Source organism: Thunnus albacares, chromosome 20 (genome assembly GCF_914725855.1).
Source record: "Thunnus albacares chromosome 20, fThuAlb1.1, whole genome shotgun sequence".
Taxonomy (NCBI): Eukaryota; Metazoa; Chordata; class Actinopteri; order Scombriformes; family Scombridae; genus Thunnus; species Thunnus albacares.
Window position 1 is genome coordinate 24,400,202 of NC_058125.1, and position 21,996 is coordinate 24,422,197.

The 21,996-nt window shown below is 39.7% G+C and overlaps 1 protein-coding gene across 2 annotated transcripts in view; it reads right to left on the bottom strand.

Moving 5' to 3' along the window:
- The window catches only part of grid1b (glutamate receptor, ionotropic, delta 1b), a 288,771-nt gene that overhangs the window by 198,784 nt on the left and 67,991 nt on the right, over window positions 1-21,996 (bottom strand). For both annotated transcript variants that reach the window (XM_044338603.1, XM_044338602.1), the window contains exon 2: window positions 9,596-9,801. In XM_044338603.1, the coding sequence (XP_044194538.1) occupies window positions 9,596-9,801 (206 nt within the window). The remainder of the gene's footprint in view (window positions 1-9,595; window positions 9,802-21,996) is intronic.

Sequence of the window (21,996 nt, forward strand, 5' to 3'; positions counted from 1 at the left end):
CAAGACGTGGACTTTACGAGTCCAAAATCCACAATTTATTAAGTCCGCAAGGGACCTCGAGCAGGCTTTTTGCAGACTTTGTTTGGAACTTGTCATCCATAATTCATAACCGAGCGGATGTGACTTTTTTTATGCATAAGTTTGTGTATGTAGTGAGGCTTGATGTTCCACACAGATTGCCCGTGAGGTTTTTTGGTTCTGAACCGTTCAGAAAAAATACTCTGTGATGGATTACAGGGTCAAGATCTCTACATGGGTCATATCCATGGCAACCAACGAGGTCTCAAGTGCTGTCTGGAAGTGCATCTGTCTCAATTTGTACTGTTTAACTCTAGTTACCCCTCAGGTAAATACTGAGCTAGAGAAGTATTTAAATAAGGTATGTAAGTATTTTCGGGCCTTCACAGCCTTGCCATGATGATGATGTTCATTATTTCAGACACATTTTAATACCAACAAATCCTCCAAATACGCAGTTCGACCATGTGACTCTTGAACGACACATAGGAGCGTTTTCTTATCTGGCGCCACTATCGGCAGTAATCAGCAGGACGACATCATGTGTTTGTGCTTCCCAAAACTTAACCGATAAACAATAATGATGTTTTATGATGTGACAATGCTGTGGTTCAGATCTTGGTTAGGTTTAGAGAAAGATGATGGTTGATCACTTTAAGGTTAGAGAAACATGTGGTGGGTTAAAGTTACTACTTCCTTAAAGTCAGGCCACCTTTGTCGTCATGGCTACAATAATAACCACAGGGTTAAGGTTAGGGGACGATCGTAAAGTCCACTATTGGGTTAAAGCCTCCATCCACCCTCCTCCTCTGAATGAAGAAATCTGTCCACACACACATATGTATATATACATAGATATATCACCTGAACTGTTACTCTGGCCACTAGATGGCATCTATCCTGTTTTTAGGAGACTGACTGCATCTGGATTCAACCTTTTGCTCCATCAGTATGACCTCAGCTGTGAAATCAATGTGTTGAGGTTCATGCCGCTGCCCCTGCGACTCAACCGACAGGAACGATGGACAAAAACTGCGTCAATAAAGACCTAGTGGGCCATGAAAAAAAAACATGGAATGTCCCTTTAACTGGGTGACTGAACAAGACTGTATGTCGCTGTACTAGTGTGTGTTGGCGAGATGGAAAAGATAGGGTGAGAAAACGGCTGTGTTTGTGTTTATTGAGGTCATTTTCAATTTGCTGTTGGAAGGTTTTTGCCCCGAGGCCATGTAAAACACACACACACACACACATACATACACACACACACACACACACACATACACACAGTTAGAGGTGGTGTAGGTGTCACCCATCACTGCTCAGCAGCTTGATAGGATCCCGTCAGTCAATCTGTCTCCCGCGGCAACTGAGGGCTTTGTCCCGCCTCCCAATCTAAACTTCACTCCTCCAGTGATTTATTCTCTCGCTCTCTCTCGCTCTCTCTCTCTTTCACTCTCTGACATCAAAGTTAGACAGAGGAGGAGGAGAGAAAGTGGAGGGAAGGAAAGAAGGAAAAGACGGGGAGAGAGGGATGGTAGGGAGGGGAAAAAGAAAGAGATAAGGGTGAAGGAAGGTGGGAATGAGAGAGAGCGAGGGGAGAAGGGGAAGGACGGGAGGAAGAAGAAGGGAAGGGATGGGAGAAAAATGGTATTGACGAAAGATGGGAAAGGTAAGGAAAGAATAAAGATGGAGAAGAGAGAGAAGAAAGGGTGGTAGTTTGGAGATAATGGGGAGATGAGAAGGAGAAAATAAGTCAAGGAATAAGAAAGAGGGAAAATAAGGAAGAAGAGAAGGAAGAAAGAAAGGATGAAAGAAGAAAATAGATGAGAGAAAGGAGTATGGAGGGAGGAAAGAAGGACCAGGAATGAGAGAGACACTGAACGAGGAAAAGGAAAGAACAAAGGGTGAGAAAAGAGAGGAAAAGATGAGGAGGATGAAGAAAAGAAGATAAGAATGAGGTAAAGAGAAGAGAGGCAGGGATGAGAGGAAGACTGTCGGCCAAAAAAAAAAAAACCCAAAAAACCCCTCCACATAGCAACATGGCAGCTTTAGGTGTGAAGAAACCCGACTCTGTGTGACAGTGTGTGTGTGTGTGTGTGTGTGTGTGTGATGCTGCTGGTGTTAATTTCCCTGCTTGGATTCACACACACACTTATTAATGATTCACACAGTCAACTGACAGCTGACAGTGATTCATACAGACACGCCGACACAGAGACCGAAGCAAAAAAAAAAAAAAAAAGACTAAAAAGTCAGTAACAGGCTGTAAAGATCATCACACACACAGAGAAACGTTGTTGTTGAATGAAAAATGAAAGCTTTCCTGTTCTTAAATAGTTGCTTCCAGCGGGGGCATAAAAAGTAAAGTTTGTGGGTGGCACTGAGAGGAAAGGTCATGTTTTATCAGAAGAGTTTGATCTTGATGTATTTTACTTTCCCAGGGGGGAGAGATTGGTTCTCAGTGTGGGCACAAAATTTAACAAACACAATAAAAAAAAAAAATAAAAAAAAAGAGACACCCTCAGTAAACAGCACAAAACCACACGACGCCGTCCTGCAGCGCTTTGAGTTATAAAAATGTTGGTGCAAAGACACAAAACATAACAGAAACACACACACCGTGCACATATGAACATGCTTACAACTAGCATGTACACGTGCAAGTTAAAAGCTCATCAGATCTCGATGTGTTGAGCAGTTAACTGGATGTGACTCCAGGTCTTTGCTCAAGCACCCAATTTATAAAATCCCCGGCAGATAAGTGGAAAGATGGGAAGGACAGATGATGCTACACTTTGAAAACTGTCTTTTTTTTTTAACTTACTAAGTTATTGCTGAAAATCTGTGTGAGTCAAACGTTCCTGGCCCGGATCAACATATGTCTGCATAAAACAATACAGTCGATAACATAGAAAACCACGCAATGCCAGATCATCATACAATAATCTGTGTAACAACCACGTATGTATAAAGGAAAACAACAAACAAACAAAAGGTTACTTTGCCTGTTTCGACATTGACTGGCTGTTGATTTGGTCATTTTTCGTCGGTTTTTGTGCTGTTTCTACCACGTCATTGTAAATAAGAGACTGATCTTAATGTGTCGCCTGGTCTCAAATATCCTCTGAGACCCTCTAACCGGATGACTTCTTGCCTTTCAGACGGTCGCAGTTCACACAGTGATGCAAACTGACGCATTTTTTGTATCAATGTACTGTTAGAAAGAAGTGAGCGGTCAAAACCTACAGACAAGAGAGCTCAACAGGCTGTAGATATGAACGGAGGTTGAGCTCACAGTTAAAACTTTGCTTTGCTGCATCCTCCTGATATGGAATGAGTGAAGTAAATGAAAGAATATAATCGCGGTTATTGTGGGGAACATAATTAAAGCATAATACAGCCTGATCATGTACATCTGTCTTGTATTATCTCTCACTCTGCTGCTCTCTCTCAAGTTTCTTCCATTTTTTTTTTCCTGTCAAAGTTTCTTTTTTAGAGAGTTTTTCCTTATTGGAATCAAAGGAGGATGTTGTATTACTGCACAGATTGTAAAACCCCCTGAAGCAAATTTGTGATAATGGCCCATATATATATATATATATATATATATATAAAATTGACTTGACTTGCACTGAACTGTGAATCAAAATATGCAGACTGCAGTATAAATCTAGCTTCAGCAGGTCAGCGTGCTAATATGAGGAAGACGTGCTCGTAGTTATCATGTTTAACAGCATCCACTATCACTGATGCACACACGGCTCAACTGTTTGATCATCAGACTGTCAGCTGACGGGGGTGATGCCTCCTGATTGGTTCACCGGTAGTGTTACTTTATTATTATTATTGTTTTAGTTTAGATTTCCAGGGATTTCTGTGTCTCTGAACTAACAGTAAAATCTACTGAACCAAGTTTGCAGTCAGACTGACTGTAAGCAGGACGGGAAGAAAAGAAAGTAACAAGTTCTAACAGTAAGATTCAGAGCCGGTGTGTGTTTTGTTATCATGGCTGTGTGTGTGTGTGTGTGTGTGTGTGTGTGTGTGTGTGTGTGTGTGTGTGTGTTTATGCATGTGTGAAGACTTGGCAAAGCTTTTAACACGTTTCCATGACATTATTGAAGAGCGCAACCTCCATTCAGCTCAGTCTCACCCTCCTACGCCATCATGTCCTGGTGCTAATGAATGTTAACACACACAGACACACACACACACACACACACACACACACACACACACACACACACACACACTATGCTGGGTAGGATTAAGAGAAATCAGAGGCTTGATGAAGGCAACAGACACAAAGTTAAAGCAGCCTCACATATTTAATTCTGCTGTTCAAACAACAGTAGAATGAGCTCAAGTATGTGACCAATTAACAGTCACTTTAAATTTCACCACACACACACACATGCTGGTTTGGACATTATGACCATACGTATCAGAAGATAGCAGCCTGTCAACAGTCTGATTTTTCTTTACTATCTAAGCCAACTTTAAACCATCATGTTGTAAAAACAGGACTGGCAATAAGAACATTTGCATCGCTGCTGTGGACTTAATTAGTCAGGTGTTTAATTAACTGGATTAACCAAAACCAGACATTCAAATCTGGTTACTTTAACTACTATATAAACAATTTCTCGATTGAATTTCCAGAAAAAAAAATGTATTTTATCCCATTGGGCCCAATCAGGTTCAACACAGGTTCAAAGGGACCACATGGGGCCATGATGTCCACCGCTTGCAATGCCTGACATAAAGGTCAGGTGTGTTGCAAAGAACTGGTTCCACTCCCTCACGAATTTCAAACCAATATGGCGCACATCCACTCACCAGATATTCTTAGATTCATCTTCCATCTAACCGAACCGGCAGCAAAATGGAACCAACACTAACCGGACTACACAAAGTAACTCTGGTGTTGTTTCTGGAGAAGACAAATAACTGTTTGATGGTTTTCATTTTCTGAGCCAGTTTTGGTGAAAACACTTCTGAGTTTTCTGAGTTTTTTTGTTCGCTTTTTCCGGGATCCTGATGTGGAGATTTTGTTTTTTAGAAATAGGCCGATTGAACTGGGAAATTGAAAAGCATAAAGAGCCTCTATTTTGTTGTTAGAAAACTGGATACCATGCGCGGTGCCCCATTCCTTCCTATAAAAGCTGCTCACCGAGTGCATATACTGAAAAAGTTTCAATGGGCATGAGTGTTGCCAAATTGGCAGACTTCCATTTTGCCATCACTCTCTTGGACATCCAAAAAACATCATCATCATCACCATAAAAACACCAAAGGAGGGATTCATCCATCCAGTAGAGTTCAGAAACTTGATCATTTATATATAAGAAAAAGCCTTGAAGTTGTTCTTGTGGTGGAAAAACACCTTACTAATACTTTTATGTTGATTTTTTTTTTGCTATATTTATAATTTTAGCAATTGTCTACTATTGAAAACTGAGATTTTTCAGTCAGGGACTTTCATAACACCTAACAATCTATAAAAATCTTTCTGCTACGCCGGTCATGATTCACTTAAATCTTCTCGTCTTAGCGTAAGAAAAGACCAAACATTTTATATTTAAGTCTGATTGACAGGCTGTGAATCATCCGTCTGACCATCCAGGCTGCAAGTGCACCATCTGCTTTTACTGCAGGATTTAATAGACGCTAATGAATACGTTCTAAAGCATACGGATGACTCGAGTGGAGGAATAAAATGTGCAAATTAAATGAAACATGGATTGTAGCTGCGAGCAGAAATATCTGATATCTGATGAAAGCTGCAGCAGGTCTTTTAATGGAAAAAACTAGTAGTGAACGCCTCAGAAATTATAACTGATGTGGGCGACTGCTGTTCACTCTTCATCTACCTTTTCTTCCTACTTAATAATAATAATAATAATTATAAGTGGCTGGCAATTACAGTTTATATTATCTACCTTTTCTTATCAAAGTTTACTGTTTAAAACTATGAAATAACCTTTAACGCCAAACTTTACTGTTTGAAAACTTTACACATTCGTTTCATCAGCTGCTGCAAACGTTTTCTAAGTGTGTTTGTGATGAACATGTGTTTAGCACACATGTGACTGGAACATGATTAAACACCTGCACACCTCTGGTTAACTGAGGAGGCGTATCAAACACATTTCCAGCTCTATATTTATATTCTGGGGCTCTACTGGGATATCATTGGATGTTTTCCAGTTAAAAACTCCTTATTTATCTTCTACTGGTCCTTTATGCAGCCCCTCAGTTCAGCCTCTGTCTGAAACAGGCCGTTTTAGCTCCTGTCTCTTTAAGGCCCCGCCTCCTGATGAGTCCACTCTGTTCTGATTGGTCAGCTTTCAGGAAGCTTCCTTTGGCTACGTAGACAAACTACAGTAGCAGGATTTCACTTCTTTTTCTCCTTCTTTACTCCCAATGTCAACTTCTCAAATATGTTGGAGCTGAATCAGATCTGAAGTATGAGAGTGAACAACACATGGTAACACCTTAGCAACCACCGTGGCAACCACCTTAGCAACCAAGGTTACAGAACAGACGACTGTTTGTGGTCATGTGCGAACAATCTGAGATCATCACGAGAAGGAAGTAACTTTGCAAATAAACTGAAGTGTTTGTCTTGCAGCGAGTATTTTTACATACCGTTCACCTCAAGTTGTGTTTAACATTCCACATCATAAAATAATAAAAGTCGTGATATGTCCCCTCTAATTAAAGTTTTTTTTTTTTTTTTTTTTTAAATGCGTCTCTTGCTGTTGCTTGAAGTGGGATGAAGAGAGGGAGCCATATTAATAGTTAAAGCTGCTGCCATGGCAACACAGCCTGACTGGGAGTCTGAATAGAAATGAGAAGTCTGCTACACACACACACACACACTCACACACACACACACACACACACTATCTGCCAGGTAGAGATTTGTGTGACACCCTTCCAGGACATCAATCTGAATGAGACAAGTGGTGTGTGTGTGTGTGTGTGTGTGTGTGTGTGTGTGTGTGTGTGTGTGTGTGTCTGTGAGGTCAGAGGTTGCCCAGTACAACAGAGGCTGAGTGCACACACTACCGCACAGCAGCTAAATAAGTTATAAGGCACTCACACACATACGCCCATGCACACACAGATGCACGCACACACACAAAAACTCATACACACAGGAATATAAGTACCTGTACACAAAAAAGCTTTTAGGCTGTTGCTGTTATCAGTGTGTCTCTTACACACACACACACACACACACACAAACATACACACACACACACACACACAGACGAAGAAATAAGACACAACATATGGACACACACTCTATTTTGGTGTCTTCAGTTGTCCGTTTTCATAAAGCATCTTGAAAACAAAGAGATTTTTAAAGGTGTAATCAATAATTATTCACTTTGTCTTTTTGCACAAAAGGACAATAATTTATGCAAAGAACAACCTGATGAATGAATTATGAATGACTCACATTATGCAACACTTATGCAGTTTAATTTTCCCAAAACCCGAGTGAACATATAGAAGACGACACTTCAGCACTACGCTTCAAGTCTTTTTACCGTTACATAATGCTCAGGTCAAATTAGACTTGTTTTTACATTTGAGCGCAGTAAAAACATCCTGAACACTTTTATTTCAGCCTGAAATGTTTGAACTTTTCCTAAAATTCCCAGAATATACAAAAAGTTATCAACTTTTTAAATTTTTTGTGCAGCTGATACACATTTTTTTTTGTACATTCTGGGTTAAATTTGACCCGTATTTATTCAAACAGTATGTTCTTAATGTTCTTCACATTCAATACAACTCTTTGAAATCATGATGCTTGTTATGTTTCTCCATAAACAAGTAACATAAAACCTTAAGAATGAAAGTTTGTTTATTTACACAAACACACACAGTCAGGAGTTTGTTCAGAATTCAGGTTTCACTCACAGCGTCACACATCATGTAAATAATTAAAGGTGCACATATCAGTTTGATCTATAGACGGGAAGGAGCCTGCTGAAAAATGAAACAGGTAATAAATATTGAGCACAAGTCGGCATCACAACTCGGACAAGATTCTCTACTCTGTGTGTGTGTGTGTGTGTGTGTGTGTGGCTCCATCTGTCACTCCAGGTGGCCACTTACACCTGAACACACACACACACACACGCAGACACGCACACACCGCAGGCTTACAAATGATCACTGATCCGGTTTGTATACAGCAGAGAGACACGCTGGACAAACAGAGAGACACATTCTTCTAAAGCGCTCACGTCTTCTGTTTCCACACTCATTCATTCAAACACTCATTCACATGTTCCCATTGTGCACTGTTTGTTCTCTTATACACACACACACACTCGCTCGCTCCCTTTACACACTTACTCGCTCTCTTTGTACATTTATCTCATCTCTTTCAACCTGTTCTCAGTGTACAGTGACCTGCTTCCTTTACACACTTGTTTGTTCGTGTTATACAATCACTCTCTCCCTCCATGTTCCATATTCATACTCTCATATCCCTTTTTGCACTGATATATCAACTACACTGACTTTACACACACATACACACACCTGAGTGCAGGGTAATATGGTCAACACAAGCAAATCATCATTTTTTTTCAAGCTTGGAGTCAATTCACAATTTTTAAATTTTTGTTTGCCTGCAAAATGCAAGATTGAAACATCATATTTCTTTCAGACAGTTGAGCAAGAATAATGAAATAGCTGCAGCACCTGCAGGCTGTCATCATTATTCATGAAATACAGGTTATCTCACTCAGCTACAGACAGTCAGCACCAGATGTTTCAACAAAGTAGATCCTGGACATCCAGTTTTCTTAATCAGTTTCAACCCAGACTGAGCAGAAAAGTAATATATCTGTTCTGTTTATGTTTTTAGGAAAAGACATCATCTGTCTGATATCTGCAGACTGCCGCTAGCTAGCGTTAGCTACCCGGCAGGTAAACGCAAACTGACCAAAGTAGAATCTGGAAACTGTTCAGTTCTCCTAAGATGATCCCTCAGATCCCTCACATCAGTGTCAGAGTCATTGTCAGTCTGTCTTTCTCGTAGATGTGACGGTTAAACTCACTACGAGATATCCAGAGGCAGCTCGCCACCTGGAGTCACCACAGCAAACTGCAGCAGTTGAACATGTAGTGAAATGAATCACACTGTCAGATAATGTAGCAGCTACCATATACATAACTTTTTGACTACAAATAACCTTTTTGTGCATATTTTAATAACTCGATTTTACTATTTACACATCATGCAAAGACATAAATTTGAATTAACCACCCAGCCCTGTCATGTATGTACATGCAGGATGTACCTACAAACACAGTTATACTTAGTTATGTCACATATACACCAGCTGCCATCTATTTTAAACCCATATACACCCATTTTGCTACAAGTGTAGATTCACTCCCTACATGTATACACGTCGCTTATTCCTCATGTGTTTGTCATGTCATGCTCCCTGTATGCACTCATTCACTCCACATACACACTCATCTGCTCTCTGTACACACATACAGGTCTGTATATCAGCCGATAAACTGAACCAGGACCGACCTGCTGGATGAACGTGTGCGCTCCGTGGGGGCTGAGCAGCAGGATGGCTCTGCGTAGCGTGTCTCTGTACCGGTTGAGCTCCTCGGTCCTCATGGTGGTGAAGAGGTTGGTGAAGACTTTACTGATGTTCCTGTCCACTCGCTGCAGGGCCACGTCCACGCCCTGACGGGACGTCTGGTCCAGAAAGCCCTGCAGGCCGCGGATATCTGGAGGAACAGGAAGAAGGAAATAGACTGATGAGTTGAATATAAATCATAATGAATCTGCAGCAGAGCCTGGGAATCTGCAAATGAAGGGCAGAAAGAGAGCAAACATAAATTATTATCTACATGCGGAGACACATCCACAATCTGATAGGATGCTTGGTATTGAAAAACCTTGATGGATGAAAATATTATCACTTATGTGATGGAAAACACTAAGAATCACTGAATCTGTGATGACAGGGACAGTCATCAGAGATACCCTGGAGACTGCAGACCCCGCTATCAAGTTCTTTTTATTGTTAATCTGTTTTCTACAAAGTACAAATGTGCAGTATCTCCAAAAAATGACAAAGACATCCTTCTCTTTGGACTGACAACAACCACGTCTCTCAGGTGTGTCTCTCACACCTACAACAGGTGAATAACAATGTTACTTGTATCAGTAAACATTACAGTTTAGCTGATGACATTATTGAAGAAAGAGCACAGAAGCACCGAACATTTAACTCAAGAAAACTAAGACTAATTTAAATCAGTAAACAATAACTAATGATTTAAAATATACATGTCTCTCTTGGTTAAAATGGAAAATGTTGATGTGACTGACAAAACATAACGCTCAACACACCCCTGACGGTGTGCGTTTGCAATGCAATGGATAAAGATGTTACACTGGCTAAACAAACAAATGGCAAGTATGGAAAGAAATACATGAAAGTGTAAATGGGACAAATGGTGAGTTCTCTTCACTTAGAGAATGTAATATTTGAATTTTTTGATTGAAATATCTGTAATTCATAAATACCCAAACAGTTCTCAAAAGACTGTGACTTGGTCTTTCTAATATCAAAATGATGAAGGATCCCCAAGTTAATATGGTGGTTCTGCAGCAGGTTGGGGTCAAGTGTCTCCAGTTAATGTTAAATCTCACTAACATCTGCCAGTGAAAATAAAACCCTTCTCATATTAACGGATAATTCAGGCCATTTTCTATATTTTTTCCAATTGTCAATGAATCTCATGTTGTATTCACAAGTATGTGTGTATCAAAGCCTGGTATATCTTATTCCTCTCTGCTGCAGACCTCCAAACTAATCAAAACATTTCAATGAGTCACTCTGCTGCACCGGGCCACATGTTCCTCCGTCCCCAGTTTGTGAAGAAATGGCTCCAAAGACTAATAACAGTGTCAAGTTTTCACTCTCTGAGAAGTATTTCGTGTCTGGAAGGGGTAATATTTTCACCCTCGTCCTATTGATCAGACTCTGACCCAGACACTGTAAATTTCTCAAAGACGTTAAGTACGAAGTCGAGACTTTGTGATACGTAGCACATCAAGCTAGCAGAGTGGTGCCAACAGACCCTCGTTTTCGTGCAGGCCTCTTCCTGACATGAAATTACCTTCTAGAGAGTGAAAACTTGACTCTTTGGAGCAGTTTCTAAATAAACTAACGTGACCAAACTCTTCATAATGAAGAAACATGGCTCACTCATGTGTTTTTAATTAGTTTTTGAACAACAAAGGTCTGCAGCACAGAGAAATAAGATATTATCAGGCTTCGGATACACACACGATACTTGTTAGTAGATCAGTTCATTGTCGGTTTGGATCCAAACACGAGATTTGTAAATAAGAAAAATATATAGAAAATCACCAGCTTTATTCTTTAAGATCCACACTGAGATCACTGCCAGCTCTTCTCAGTAATGTCAGAGAAGAAAACATCACACCTTCTATGGAGTAAACAGATAAACAATGATAAATTAAGGTTAAGGTGCAACTGTGTGTCTTAACCTCAACCTTAGAGCCTGGAAAAGAGCAGCGACAATGTCACAGAACTGAATTCCTCTGCTAAACTGACTGAGACAGTCATCTGCATTTCAAAGCAACGTCTACATGGCTGTCAAGTTATATAAAGACACCCTTCATTACATCATCCCAACTCACAAATCCTTCCCTCATACTGAAAAACTTTGGAAAAGTGTTTAGCAAAAGTTAACTGAATAATCAACACATGAACCTTCATGTGATCTTGAGATCTATTGACTTCTCCTACAGACACAGAAACATCTATCAGCACACAACACGCTCGCTCTTCTCTTTAAACTGCTTTTGTCAGCTGCTGAAAAGTCAACTTTTCCCAAGACTGAATGATATTGATTATGCCGTATGATCTAACAGGAGTTTTGAGGACTCAGATACCAAAACAGAAAGAAATTATCTTTGCATCCAAGCCAACAGGTTTTCCACTAAACTCTCCATGTACTCATTGCTTTCACAGAAACAGAAACCGCTAATCTTTATCAAAATATCAGCCCCGTGGCTCTACAGATGTTGGTATATAGTTTTAGTCCTGATAAGACCCAAGAATGGATGGATGAAAGAGAAAATGACAAGACTGGAAATTGTCTATTTATGTTAAGTTACAGGTGCAGAAGAAGTTCAGTGTTCTTATAGCACATAAAAGAGTCGTAGGGAGGAGGTCAGAATGGATGGTTAAGCTCACAAATTAATACAAAACATATGTTTGACAGCAGAGATCTTGGGTTTGTGTTTAGTATGCCACTGTTAGAGCTGTGTGTACCACTTTTTCAAGGTGTGTCTTTATCTCAGCTGTGGTTGCATGGCAAAAAATAAAAATCTATATTTCCCCAAAACAAATCAAATCAATTTATTTAAAAAGCACATTTAAAAACAACAAATGTTGACCAAAATGTTTTACAGAGACTGAGAATTACAATCAAATAACAGCACAGACGTAATTAGTCAGGAAATATAGGAAGTCAGAAAAAAGGCGGCACTCCAGAGTCATAAAGCTTATCGCAGTTCATGTCCTCCTGAGTGTCACCTTTTTTCTGTCTGCCTTTGTCTCTGGCAAAAAAAACATTTGTTGAAGGTAAGAGACTCACTCACTCACTAACAAATCACATTATGGAGATTTGTTTGTGTATTTTCTATGTTTTTAATGCATGTCAGTCACCTTCCATTGTCCCTGCATATAAATAAACTTGCCGTGACTTCCTGTTGTTCACTTGAGCTTCTGTACTTCTACATTAGGTTGACTCATCATCATCATTGACCCCGCCACAATAAAGCTATTTTCCCATTAACCATGTCTTAATACAACTTGGGTTTTATTTTTCTTAACTGTGTTTTCAGCCATCGGTTCTTTCAGTTATAACTGTACTCTCTCTCGGATGTGTTTCTTGACCTGTTGGACATATTCTAAGCAACACCACAGTGCTTCAAGGTCTCAGCAAATACTTCAGTGAGAACAATCTTTATAGTACAACCGACGACCAAGTTGCAATAAATTCCATTAATACAACAAAGTTGCTTGAGACACATTTCTTTATTTCTTTAGAAAGAACTGCTGACAGCATTTTATTGCGTACACCAAGTTCTACTGGCATCCTCGAAAATGACAACCAGTCAGACCAGCAGCAGGTTTCTCGGTCCCTGAGAAGCTCGCTTGATTACTTGAGCTGAGGCATGCTTTCAGTCCTGTCAATCACTGTTCAAAGCAAAGTTGATTCCGACACTCTTTGGAGAGGTTGCTTTCATCTTTGCTGATGTTCCTGTGGGCATATCCGTGACTCAAAAACAACCGGGCAAAAGCAGACCTTCAGACAGGAGAATAAGAGTTGTGATGTTGACTTGTCCTTAGCAGGAACTGACTGAGACCATCATCTCTATTCCAGCGCCGTGTCTGGCTGTGTCACTATCCGATTGAGAATATCATTTGGATCGCTCTTAGACTCTTTTCCAAACTGCCAGAGAAGTTTCTCTCTCTCTCTCTCTGACATCCAGACAAGGCGGTTGCGTTGCGTTATGCTCCGTTATAGCTGGTGACAGGTTGTTTGGCCTGAACATCTCTCCCATTTTTCCTCTTCTTCTTTCCCCTCCCTCCATCCCTCTCTGTCTATTAGCGCTGACAGCTGGCTCATAGCGAGTCCTGACTGAATCCGACTGCCACTCTCAACTCCTACACTTGTTTTTTTTTTTTTTTTTTACTCCAGCTGTTTAGTCTCATCATTCCTATCTTTCCCTCTCTCTCACATTCACTGTTTCCCCCCCCCCCCTCATGTTGTATTTGTTCCCTGTTACATCCTGAGCGTCTGCCAGTCAGTCTTGTCCTCCCACTCCTCTACAGAAAATTTTAGGGGAAAGAACAACCAGTCACAGCAGGGGAACAACTGCGTAACTACTGTAAATAATCAGAGCTCTGTGATTCACAGTTTCATTGATTTCAAAGGCACCGTTTTCGGTACAGCTCAGTGGGAGGATCTATTTTTGTTGTTGTTTTTTTGTTTTCATTGCCAGATCTGTTAATCTACCCAAACACCCTCCAGCCCCCCCCCCCCCCCCCCCCTCTCTATACTGAGGCCCCTCTCATATGGAGGCAAATCATTGCCATAATAATATGAATTATATCAACAACTGAATACCAACATTTGAAATTTAATCACTGCTGAATACTTGATGTTGAAGTTCTTGATAGTCACTTTCAAGTTTGCTGTATTTCTTTTAGGGTTCTCGAATTCTTATAGAAAATTCAGGTTCCCAATATTCAAAATCTATATTCAAGTGGCTCTATTTTAATTAGCTTCATATCTAAAATTTCAAGTCAAGTCAAAAACCCTGGTCGCTCAAAAACACCTGGTCAAAGACGCTAAAATTCAGATTTCAACATAAGGGACGCCAAAAAAAAGCAATCGAACCTGGATGGAATCAATCGGACCTCGCAGCTTATTGCAAGGTCCCATTGTAAATTACAGTCAGAGTTAAAGCTTTACAGTCTAAACTCCAAGGTTGAATATAATCACATCATGAAACTGACATTAACTTCCTGGGAAAGTGTGAATCTTTATGGTGATGAGCAGGTGTGGACATAAATTCTAAGTAATAAAACCGTCACAAAAGTTTGTAATCACACCCTTCAGCCAATGCTTTCAAATGAAATGGCCGACTAATTTCCCATTGATTTACTCTTCTGAACAATAATAATACATAATAATAATAAAATTTATTTATATAGCACTTTCAAAACACAGTTGCAAAGTGCTTTGCAATAAAAAACGAAAACATTTAAAACTCAGAGATTAAAGTGAACTAAAAGCCATAAAAAAAAATAAACACAATATAAAACACAAAGGGAGTAAAATGCAAAATTAAAAATAAAAAGTCATAAACATGAAATTAAAAACATGAATTAAATAAAATAAATAAAAATAAGTAAAATAAGCAGGCAACTCAGGTAAGATCAGGAAATACTTTCCAATAAAAGTATGTTGGTAGGTCATTCCAGAGCCTTGGGGCCCCTCGGGGCCCTGATGGCAAAGTCTCTGACCCTCTAGTTTTCAGCCTGGACAGCCTGGAAGAGACAGAAGACCTCTGCCTGAGGATCTCAAAGTAGACAATAGTTCATAAAGTATTAAAAAGTCTAAAACATAATCTGGAACCAGGTCACAAAGAGCCCTAAAGGTAATCAATAAGATCTTAAAATCAATCCTAAAACAAACAGGGAGCCAGTGTAAGGAAGCTAAAACAGGTGTGATGTGACTGTTTCTCTTAGTTCTGGTTAAAAGTCTGGCAGCTGAGTTCTGTACAGTCTGTAGTCATTTCAAGGTTTTTTGATTAAGACAAGAAAAAAAGGCCTCTATAATAATCAGTTACTGCATCTCCATAATTGCAATATTTCTGAGGAGATAAAAACATGACTGGACAAGCTTTATGACATGTTGCTCAAAACATAAATTGCTATCAAACAGGACACCAAAATTTCTTGCAACAGGTTTCATATATTGTGACAGGTATCCAGAAGATGACAGTAATTGTTTTTTTTGACATGCTGGGACCCAATAACAAGTATTTTCCTGTTTTATTAGAACTGAGATGTTTTCCATCTAGATTTTTATATCAGTCAGGAGGTACAACTGTCTTCTACATAACTATGAAGAGAAATACCCTGGTCTACGGATGACATCGCCCAAGGGGAGCATGTATTGGGAGAACAAAATTGGTCCTAGAACTGACTCTTGAAGTGCACCATACTTGATATGACCAAGAAGACAGAGACACAAAACTTTCTTTTTGACAAATATGATGAGAACCAGTCTAATGCAGTACCAGGTATGCCCACCCAGTACCTCAGTCTATCTGAAGGAATGCCATGATCAACTGTGTCGAAGGTTGCACAAGAACTAAACACATGTCAGCATTCATTAAAAGGCCGTTAGTTACTTTGAGAAGGTCTGTCTCAGTGCTCTGATACTAACAGAAACCTGATTGAAACATTTCAAAGATACAGTTGTTTTCCGCAGCAGCAAGAAGCTTCTTTGAGACAATTTTTCATCGGAATCTTAGAAATAAAAGGCAGAGGATAACCACCGTTGTTTCTTTAGGACTGGTCAGACACAGGCAATTTTAAAGTAATCTGGGACACAACCAGTACCCAGCGAGTTGTGCAAAATAGAAAGCAGATGGGGCCCAATACATCCCATTACTTTAATTGAAAACTTAGTTGGAATTATGTCAAGAGGGCTGGAGGATACCCTGGAGTAATAGAGGAAAAATAGCTCAAAGTATCCTGGAGCAGGTACTCAACATCCAACAAGGTAGGATTGGGGGTAATACAAAGTCTTATTGACTGATAACCATCAGCATCACAGTCAGCAGAGGCACAATGAGATGCTGGGTTTATTAACTGTTTGAGTATTAAATAGAAATCTGAGGTTGTGCTTATGGGCAGAAATAAGTTCAGAAAAACAGCATGTTCTTGCATGTTTCACCACTTGCTTTTCTACATTTCCTTTTACAGCTTTGAGCACTGTCATTTAACCAGGGCTGTTTTCTGGTCTTTGAGTTAAATCCAATCTTCAAAAGGAGCTAGGAGATCTACGGTCGAGGAACACACAGAATTAGAAGAATCAACTAAATCAAATCAGGAGAAATTAGGAAACACATTACAATGGGAATTAAACAGTGTACAGCATTTAGAAGCACTCAGCTCATTAAAGACATGAGTGTACTGAGAGCAGGATAAGACTGTAACCTGTAACTCACAGATATCACTGATGTGTCTCTGTGTTATGTCCCGGCCCAACATCCTGTTTCAACAGGAACTACATCACAGTAAGGAAGTCAAGAGGCTATTTAATGGTCTCCTTATAGCAAACTCTTGCAAAAACGATGCATCTAATGTCACCCTGCTGTTATACGTATTATAAAAATGTCATAGTTGAAGCATGAATGATTTAAAGACATTATCTTTTTAATCTAGTTTTTATTTCATAATCTGGGGGTGGGGGTGCTGTCACCATAGTGTAGTGTTCAGCAGGGTGACAACTGAGGAGAAGAACTACTGGTCCTGGAATGGAGATTCCTGTAGTGCCTCCTAGAGGGGAGGAGAGCGAACAGTCTGTGGCTGGGGTGAGAGGTATCCCTGACGATGCTGGACAGCCTCTGTGGCGGGGAACGGAGTACCAGTGATGCATTAGGCTCTGCGGTGCTTTCCAGTCTGAGGCAGCAGAGTAGCCATTTTAAACTGTGATTCAGTTGGTGAAGATGCTCTCGATGGTGCGAAAAGAAGGGCATGGAGATGGATTCTGGTCTTTTATTTATGAACCTTGTAAGAATTAATATCCTACTTATACTACTGTGACATCTTTTTAATATGATATTTTATGTTGCCTTAATGTTTGTTCACATTATAGCTATTTGTCTGAATCTGCACCATTTTAATCACATATTTGTAGTGCTAGTCCTGTAAAAATTATAGCAGTAATTGCCTCCACTGCTTCACTGCATTATTACCCTGAATATACAGTATAATCTCTTATTCTTGCTCTACATTCACCATCCTCCTAATTGTGCACATTGCCTACAGTATATCATTATTATTAGCAGCATTAGTGTTAAATAATGCATCCCCGGCACTGCATTTGCATCAAATCTACAATCTAACTCCTATCTTCTGTTCAGTTGTGTTTCCATCCATCCAGCTCTCAGTGTGTCTTGTCACCACTCCTCTCCCCAAAAACCTGTTGGAAAAAAAAATAATCCTTCTTTTCTTGGGCTCAAGCACTGGAACAACACAAGTGGAGGGACTTGAAAGCAATTTGCCTCGCTCCTTGCCAGCTACAGTTTCTCATCAATTTCTCGAGAGCCACTTTGAGCAAGGCACTGTGGGGGAATGTACTCCTCTCTCAGCAGAAAAGCCAGCACTTATCACCATCCATCAGAGCTACACCAATCTGTCCTCTGCAGTGGGTTGAAATTGGCAGGTAGACTGCCGGCGACAGAGAACTTCTCAGATTTAATTTAGGTTCACACGACATGGAAATATGTTTGGTGTTTCTCAGGCAGAAGTGCAAATATACAAGAAGCAGTTTGCCTGTGATTCTTTGCATAGCCGCACAGCTATTATTGCTGACATTCACCAGTGTTGTCATATGTAAAATGTGATTTTAACTGTGTATTTTGCTGTGTCAGTTTGATTAGTTAATGTGTATTTTTCTGGTTTATTGAGACAAAATCTCAACATTCTTGACATTTTCTAAAGCGTACTGTAGTTTTATGCATTTTTATTTCCCCATAAAGCCACTTTCAGTTTCTTCCACAATGCTGTGAAACTCAACATGCAACCTTTGAAAATTACCCGACTAACTTAATTTGTCACAGTTTATATCATGTCTAATTTTACTGTTGTCAAAGTTTCAATAGTGATGAGTGTTAATGCAAGTGTAAATACATATTCATCTGAAATATCAATATGAAATAACAGCAGGAATTATGTTCACTTATGATGGATTATGTATCCGGAGCAGTTTCCAATTATCTGTATGGTGACTTCCACTTAAATCTGCTGGAACTGATGGGAAAGAAAAGGTATGAAAACTAAGGTGTGAAAAATGAATGAAGCAAAAACAGAAAATGAAACAATAGTATGCTTTTGACAATGGACAGAAGTGATTATAAATCATCATCATGGAAACAAAACAAACAACGGGTTTTATCCTTTGTGGTTTGTCCTTGTTGAAGACAACTGACGCAGCATCTGGGACACGTCACAACATCCTGTTTTTTTCCCCCATCTTCATGTTCTGTTTTGTTCATGTTTAGATAGGAAGGAAACTGTACAAGGGTGAGTTATGTATAAATATGAGCCATTCGAAGCCAGATCAAGGATCCTTAAATGAGGGGAAATGTGAAAGAATACGTGAAACATCTTTCTTTATGAAATCGTTATTTTTGTATCAACTCTCTTCAATAAAAAAATCTTCAACAACATGTTTGTGGCATTGAACGATAAGAACACAGAGCGCTGTTCAGTGAACCTGTAACCATCTGGTCAGGGTCATCACACCAAATGACTCCCACCTGTAGATTTGACGTCAGTCTCTGCACACATCTGTCAGCTGCTCAAACTATTTCAACAGACTGGGAATGAAGGCCACTTTACCGCCACGGTGATCATGAATGCTTCCAGCTTCCCTTTCATTCAAAAAACCCTAATTATATATACGGAAACACTCATTGTTGGTGTTCTCTGGCACCTCGCAGATCACCTCATGAAAGTCAGCCAGCTGTGCTTGGTCAGAGTCCAACGTTTCTGCCCTGTCTCAAGTATGGTCAAGAATTTATGATGATGATGATGATGATGAAGGAGATGGGAAATCATTTGAGCGTGACAGTAAAAGCAGATTACTCCAACCGCAACGCCGCACACCTGACCTGCTGTCAGATGACCATAAAAACAACAGGAAATGTGATTGGTTTAATAGAAATTAAATTGCATTTAATGTTTATATCGTCAATGCTCGCACAACGTAAGCTGGTTTTGCTGCTGCACCAAACTTCTAATTTTAATCACAGTTACAATTTTCCAACAAATCCTCCAAATTAAAACACCAAATTTGTGGTTTGACCACAGAACGACACATAGGTGCATTTTCTAATCTGGTGCGTCTATCGGTGGTAATCAGCAGGACATCGTTTGTCTGTACTTTCTGGAAACTGTTACACATCACTGTTAAACAATAATAAATGTCATGATGTGATAGTTAAGGTCTGGTTAGGTGAAGGGAATAGTTCGGTCATAGTTTGGGTTAAAATGATCACTTTGTTAAGGTTAGAGGAGCATGTGCTGTGGGTTAAAGTTTCTACTTCCTTAAAGATTGGTGATCTTTGTTGTCATGGTTACAATAAGTTATTAGCTCAGGCTGCTCAACACCGTCCTACCCCTACAAAACCCTGAATCTGTCAGACTGTGGGATGTTTGCTGGTTAAAAGACCAGCTGATCTTTGACCCATCAAATCAAAAACAGTAGTTTTCCATTTATGTTTCTGTGCATCTTACGTTCCGAACAAAAAACTCTGCTCATGAGCTCTCAAAAAGCCATAATTTGAGGGAGGAGAGAGCGGTCCAGAGGCCATCAGGTCGCCGTCCCGCCTCCACAGCTCCAGAACCGCTCTTTTAAGATCCGGCTGCTTGTGATCATAAGGTTCATAGAAACTGACATCTTCCCTCTGTGGAAACATACCATGAGTCACCCTGAATAAAGCTCTCTGCTAAATGTTTAAACTCTGACTGGGCTGCACCTTTAGGTTTGTTTTCACGCTCCTGGCTACAGTTTTTCATTTCTGATCTAGAACGTCATTTCGCTTATGAGTCACAACTGAGTTTATAGGACCGAGACAGAGGTTAAAAATGAACTTGGTAGCGCAGATAAGCAGCGTTTTGATTTCTTTGATGAAAATGCTCGACAAAAAAGAAAGAAAAGAAACTAAAAGTTGAGTATTAAAAAGGAAAAATGTTCTGCCAGTTATCACGTGTTATTTTAATCAAATCCTTTCTTCTGAGTAGATGTTAATTTAGTGGATGGTTAAAAGGGCGTCTTAAATGAGAAGAACTGAATGGGATCTCTGGAATTTCTTGTACAAAATGTGGATGCATTTAATATGTTTTGGTGTGTTTTTTAGCTTTAATTTTAGTTTTCTGTTGTGTATCTGCCTCTAATCGCATCTACATTATGTGAACAGTATGTTAAAACACATCTATAGGAGGAAGTTGTTTGCTTTATCAAGACAACTTTACATGGAAAGCACAGAGACAGGTTACATGTTGAAACGATGTAGAAGACGAGATGTAATTGGCTGAAATTTTCAAACAATCGAGTCTTAAACACTGCAAAACCAAGAGTGAATTATCTAATCTTAGACCTACACTGCGTGGTTTGACATCTGACCTGAAGGGCCGAGTGGGTCGAGGTCAGAGAAACTTGATCATACAATAAAATAATAATTAAGACTCCTGTGTATCGCCAACAATATAAGCTTAATTTCTATATTTTCCCTCTGGCAGGAATATCAGATATTTCTCTTGTTAGTTCAGTCCGTTCAACTTCTAACAACTGTCACGACACAAGAGTTAAAGTGATAAAAAAAAAAGCATAAAAGGTGCGACCCGGTAGTCTACTGGTTAAGACACATGCCATGTAAATGCAATGTCCCCAGTTCGACCCGAAAAAAGAAATAAAAAAAGTGTCAGAACATGACGCTGGATAAAAAGGGAGAAAAGAGACATGTGTGTGTGTGTGTGTGTGTGTATATATATATATATATATATATATATATATATACACATATGGGCCTACTGTATATAATAGTTCATCATAACAGTGATGCAGCAGGTTCAGCTTCTCTTCCTCCCTCGTCTCCTCCCGTCAGCGGATTCTTTCTTTCTTTCTTTTTTGCAGTTCTCCTGCCATCATTAGCTCACAGTGAGTCATCGCCGAGCTCTGCCACCAGTATAAAAGACTTCACACACACACGCACACGTTTTTACTTATATCACACATGTGGGGACACCTCGTTGACATAATATTATCCCCTAACATTAAGCTACAGATTTTAGGATTAGGCCCTTTTGAAGACAAAACGTCCTCACATTCAAATTAGGTCCTTAAATCCTTACAGTCAAAAATGCCCCCCACCTTCCAGAAATATCTTCACATTACAAAAAATGTGCTCATTGTCCAAAAAAATGTCCTCACCTCCAAAATATGTCCCCAATTTCCAATAATATCCTCGCTATTAAAAAATATTCCCGTCACTTTCCGAGAATGTCCAGAAGCAGGAGTAATTATGTGGACGGCCTCCTCGATGATTAAAACTGAACTATATCTGTTGTG